The sequence below is a fragment of the Phoca vitulina genome, unplaced genomic scaffold, assembly GCF_004348235.1.
Source record: "Phoca vitulina isolate PV1807 unplaced genomic scaffold, GSC_HSeal_1.0 scaffold2, whole genome shotgun sequence".
NCBI lineage: Eukaryota > Metazoa > Chordata > Mammalia > Carnivora > Phocidae > Phoca > Phoca vitulina.
Window position 1 is genome coordinate 62,132,789 of NW_022589705.1, and position 6,000 is coordinate 62,138,788.

Below are 6,000 nucleotides of genomic sequence, written 5' to 3' on the forward strand. Positions count from 1 at the left end.
AGCCTCATCTCAACTATAATCTGTTCCAAGATTTTTGCTTGTAGGTGAAAACTGATATAAGTGATGATTAATCCCCATTATAATTAAATATAAAAGCTGTAACATTTCTATTAAAAGAAATATAAGATCAAGCATCAAACTGATATAGATAATAAGTGTTTGTAATTAACACACTGTGGGTAACTGTAAATTCTGTTATTACACTAATAAAATGTAAAATTCCTAAAGCAACTGGGAACTCCGTGGCAGCTGCAACGTCAACACTAGCCACTTTGCCAGTTGTTCAGAGGCTGTGCAAATTAGCACAAACTGAGAGTAACACACATAATGCATTTGAGAGCCATTTTTGCACAACATAAGTTTAGAGACTTTTTTTCTTTAGATAAAATATCACATCCTGATGCATGAACACAAGGAGCCAAGATGAACCTCAAACTCATAAGGGAAATAAACCATGAAGTGGGCAGTTCAAGTAGCTCTGAGTAAACTATCTCCAGGCTCTGATTTGAGGAACAAAGGTTGCTTGTGCAGTAAATTTGGGTCCATAAATTCATGACTTGAATATGTAGGAAATATGTATTAAGGGATTAGTATAATTATTTTGTTGCAGAGATAATCTGGAAAGTCAAACAAAGGGCTCAAAAGACAGAACTAGGTATTAAGGTATCAAAGGGGTAAATGGTTTCTTTCCAGAGAGCCAAAACTTCTACCTTCATTACCCAAAGTGCTAGAAAGCCAGAAAGATTAGGAAGCCACTGCATAGCTAGCTTTCTCAATCAATGAAGGACGTGATTTTTAGTGGACCCAGTCATGGATTAAACTCAGCTTAGACAATGACCTTAACTCTTCTTCAGTTGTAATTGACCTTACATGTAAAAGGAGTGTGTGTGTGTACCTGATGGATAAGTTTGGGTTTCTCACTGCAACAGGGAACTACAACATTTAGATCCAAATTGAACTGTTCTAAAACAAGAGTAAAAATCTGACTTGTTTCATATTCTATGTGCTGAGCTATTTTGAAAGAACCAATACAGCTGTTTACTAGATACCATGTGTAGTAGGTTGAATTGTGCCCCCCACCCCCAGAATTCATATGCTAAAGTCCTAAAACACCCAGTACCTCAGAATATGACTATTTGGAGATAGGGCCTTTAAAGAGGTAGTAATTAAGGTAAAATGAAGTCATATGAGTGGGCCCTAATTCAAATGACTAGTGTTTTATAAGAAGAGGTGATTATGACAAAGACACACAGAGAAAAGATCATGTGGAGACACAGAAGGTCATCTACCAGCCACGGAGAGAAGCTTCAGAAAAACAACTGTTTTTCACAGCATCTTTATAGTGAATTGCCATTAAAACATGCATAATGTTGATTTCTGACCCCCCAAAAAAGATATGAATATATCAATTTTTTAAAAGATTTTATTTACTCATCTGAGAGAGAGAGAGACCACGAACAGGGGGAAGGGGCAGAGGGAGAAGCAGACTCCCCACTGAGCAGGGAACCCAACGAGGAACTCGATCCCAGGACCCTGGGATCATGACCTGAGCTGAAGGCAGACACCTAACAGACCGAGCCACCCAGGTGCCCTGAATACATCAGTTTTAATAATAACAGCTAGCGGGGCGCCTGGGTGGCTCAGTTGTTAAGCGTCTGCCTTCTGCTCAGGTCATGATCCCGGGGTCCTGGGATTGAGCCCCGCATCAGGCTCCCTGCTCGGCAGGAAGCCTGCTTCTCCCTCTCCCCCTCCCCCTGCTTGTGTTCCCTCTCTCGCTATGTCTCTGTCAAATAAATAAATAAATCTTAAAAAAATATAATAATAATAACAGCTAGCATAAATTAGCATTTACTAAGTGCCTGGTACCATGCTAAAAGCATGTTAGGTATCACTTAACTACAAACAATATAAATAATTTATTGAAAGAAAGGAAAGGGACACAAAATGACTATGACCTTTCAGAAACTGCTTACTGGATGGATATGTTATGCAAACAAGCACTACTGGATCAAATAAAACATTTTAATCTGGTTTTTAAAAAGCTATTTAGTAAAAACTAATAGTACATGTAAGTTTCAAATTAAATACCATCTCAGAATGAGCCAAACAATCATTCTTCTCCATGGACCATCACTCCTGACAACAATCTGAAAAATGAGAGGACCTTCTTTCTGTTTCTTAAGACCCAACATATGAAGACCCAACTTATGAAGAAGATATGCTCATATGCAGAGGGGCTTCTGGAAATGAATTACTAGATTATGCAGAATTAGGCTGGTACGTCAACTACCACCTCCCAAAAGATATGTACTTAACACATTTGGAGGTTAATGTTTTAAATTAACTTTATTGAGATGTAATGTACACACAATCCAATGCACAGATCTTAATGGTTCAGTTTGATGGGTTTTGCCAGATGGATACACCCTCTTAATCAACACCCCAATCAAGATATAGCATATTTCAATCACCCCAGAGAGTTCCCTCCTGCCCCTTTGCAGTCAATCTCTCTCTCCAACCATAGGTAGGTAGGTATTTTAAGTAAATACAGTAGTAGTGATGGGAATAGCTACTGCTTATGGATAGTTAACAATAGGAATATTTACTGAATGCCTACATGCCAGGCACTGTACTTACATAGTATTTCATTTTTTATATACAGAGTATTTCATTTAATTCCCATGTTAAAGGTTATCCCCATTGGTCTACTGGGAATAAAGGGGGAGGGGATGGTAGAATCATGAAATTAATTATGCAAGGTCACATAACTACTGAGTGGTGGGATCAGACCTGAACCAAGAATATCTGAATTGGAATCCCTTATGCCAAATTATATTTCCTCTACACAAATGGTAAGGAGTTCTCTGTTAATTCAAAACACACACTATGTAGTGGAATTAGTGAGGCAACCAGCTCTAAATCACAACCCGCCTCTATTACAATCACATCCAGGCACCTCATCTTAACAGGCAAGCAAGGGTTTCAGGGTCTAGTACTAATGATAACTAAAGAGGATTACTTTACAAGTTCTTTAAATGAAAATCTGCACGTAAATCCCTCATATATTTCTAAAGTAGTTGGAGAGGGGGGAAATCCTCTACATAGGTGGGTGGGTCACAACCCCATCAGCCCCAAGAAATGGTTAGTGCCTTAGAAGATGAATGGAAGGAATCCAACCATCCACTTGTTCTTAGTCAACCACAGTGCCACAGCCCACTCCACCCAAGAACCACAAGGAAAGGCACTGTGCAGCACTGCACTGTCACTTTATTAGGGATGCGTGCAGGCAAACATCTGGATTGAACCTTTTGATTCCTCATTACATTAATTTTATTCAGTTTAAAATTCTACCCACTCACATTTACAAAACACTTCACACAGACTACTTCCCTCATGAATGAAGCTCCATTCACATTTCACTTTTATTCTGAAATGACTGAGGTTAAAGCTTGTTCAGTGTCAATTTGCAAGTATTATAAAATATGAAAAAACTAGGCACACAAGTGCAGGAGAGTAAAGTGAGGCAGCCTCTTTAAAGGGGTTCTAGTAAAATAAAGCAGCTAGGTAAGGGACACAGGTAGGCTTTCAGGATCCCACAAGGCTCCTGCCAAACTGCGTTATAGAGGCAGGTATTTGAATCCCCAGGGGGAAGATTTTACTTGAATTACCACCCTTGAGCGGTCCCGGCTAACACCTTGGGAATCAATATGACTCACTTTCCCCCAAACCTGGAGTTGTTTTCTAGAACCCCTCCCCTCGGCTTCCCTGGGGTCTACCTAAGTCCCTTAACATATGCTGGGGGAGGAGAGCTTCGGTCCCTTTTAGAAACGAATTCTCTCCAGCAAGTTCAAGACTTCAGGGCGTGTGTTTACTAAATTCGAAACGTTTGACAACCCCCAGGCCAAAGGGAAACAAAAACCACAAAACACAGACCGACCCTACCCAACACCTGAGCCTTTTTCCTCGGTTAACCAAGAACACTGCTTAGTGCAACAGAAGCGCCCTCTCAATCTCATCCAGAAATATCCCAAGCCCAGGTCCACAGCGGGCAGTAATGGGGGGAAAGCATCGGAGAGTGCTGCTTCTCAACAATTAGCGAAGTCACACAGACAGAGGGGCCCCCAGAGGATCCGCGCCCGCTCGCCCAGCACCCTGGGGCCCTGCTCGCCCGAAGCCGCCCGGACTTTTTGGCGCCACCAGCTAGTTCAGCAAAACCACTCCGAGGACAGCTCGGGAAAGGCGCAGAGGGGAGTGGCGCAGGGCGGCGGCTTCTCCGCGCGGCAGGGTCCACAGTCGCAGGGGAGGGGGCGCGCGCTCTTCCAACTTTCGGTTGTCTCCCCTGAGGCCAGGGGAGTCTCGGGAGGCCGGCGGGTGTAATGGCCCGGAGCCCAGCGGGAACAGAGCCGCCAGATGGGCGGGGGAGGGGTCGCCGGGAGTCCTCCCGCCAAAGGCGCGCGCGGCGATTCCCAACTGCAGGGGCTCCCACTCCCTCCTTGGGAATCGGGGTGGCCGGGCTGGGCGCCGGGAACGGTGGAGTCGCGGCCACGTGGCCGCGCGGCCGCGGACGACCGTGACAGCGGGTGGGCGGGGAGTCAGGGGCGCGGGGCCGACCAGAGGCGCGGCTACCTGGTTCTTGAGGCGCATCTTCCTGGCGGTGCAGTCCGGCGGGAGGCGACGGAGGCTGGGCGCGACGTGGGGCGCGGCGCGCGGGGGGACGTCCGCGGAGTCGCACAGCACTCGCTACCTCGCTCGCAGGCCCAGCGGGCTCGGCCGCTTTCCCACCCCCGCCGCCGTCACTGCCGTCACCCCCACCGTCGCCTCCAGGGGGCGCCCCGCGCGAGAGCCGGAGGACCGGCCCCTGCCAGGCAGGCTTCCATCCTGATCCTGGCGCTTGACCTGGAGTCTATGCTGGAAAAGGTGAATGAGTAAAATTTCTCCCTTTACTCCAATACTGCTACCTGTGCTTAAATTTTAAGTGAGGTAGCTGCTTTGCGGTTCATGCCCACCAACACCTTTCGGACCACTGTTATTGGCAAAATACTATGCTGAGCCCTGAGGGTCCAAAAACTTGTCCAATTTGGAATCCTTAGGATAAATCTTACCTTTGGGTGAAGGCGCACTAGGAAAGTGGCCTGTCTCTGGCAGGCAGTGTGGACACTTTAAGTTGGTCCCTCAAGCCATGTTTGGCCAGTTGACTAGTGTATCCAAGATAGGTCCAAACAGAACTGAGAAATGGAGACAGTGAATGGCATCACTGAATCCCAAACAACCTCTGCTGTAACTTCTTATTAGAGGCATCCCAGGCGGCAAGGGAAACAAAAGCAAAAATGAACTACTGGGACTTCATCAAGATAAAAATCTTCTTCACAGCACAGGAAACAACAAAACTAAAAGGCAGCCTACAGAATAGGAGAAGATATTTGCAAACAATATCTAATAAAGAGTATCAAAAATCTATAAAGAACTTATCAAACTCAACACCGAAAAAACAAGTAATTCAGTTAAGAAATGGGCAGAAGACATGAAGAGACAGTTTGCCAAAGAAGACATCCAGATGGCCAACATACACATGAAAAGATGCTCAACATCACTCATCATCAGGGAAATGCAAATCAAAACTACGATGAGATAACCACCTCACACCTGTCAGAATGACTAAAATTAACAACACAAGAAACAACAGGTGTTGGCAGGGATGTAGCAAAAGGGGAACCCTCTTGCACTATTGGTGGATTCCCAAACTGGGGCAGCCACTCTGGAAAACAGAATGGAGTTTCCTCAAAAGGTTAAGAACAGAACTACCCTATGATCCAGCAATTGCACTACTAGGTATTAACCCAAAGGATACAAACACACAGATTCGAAAGGGTACATGCACCCCAATGTCTGCAGCAGCATTATCAACAATAGCCAAATTATGGAAAGAGCTTTGATGAGTACTAGGTGTTGTATGTAAGTGATGAATCACTGAATTCTACTCCAGAAACCAATATTTCCCTG

The 6,000-nt window shown here is 44.9% G+C and overlaps 1 protein-coding gene across 1 annotated transcript in view; it reads right to left on the reverse strand.

The window, feature by feature from the left end:
• Positions 1-4,771, reverse strand: part of ELAVL4 (ELAV like RNA binding protein 4) — a 139,588-nt gene extending 134,817 nt beyond the window's left edge. The window contains exon 1 of the mRNA XM_032429361.1: positions 4,627-4,771. Coding sequence (XP_032285252.1) covers positions 4,627-4,644 — 18 coding nt within the window. The 5' untranslated portion in view covers positions 4,645-4,771. The remainder of the gene's footprint in view (positions 1-4,626) is intronic.
• Between the last annotated feature and the right edge of the window lie 1,229 nt (positions 4,772-6,000).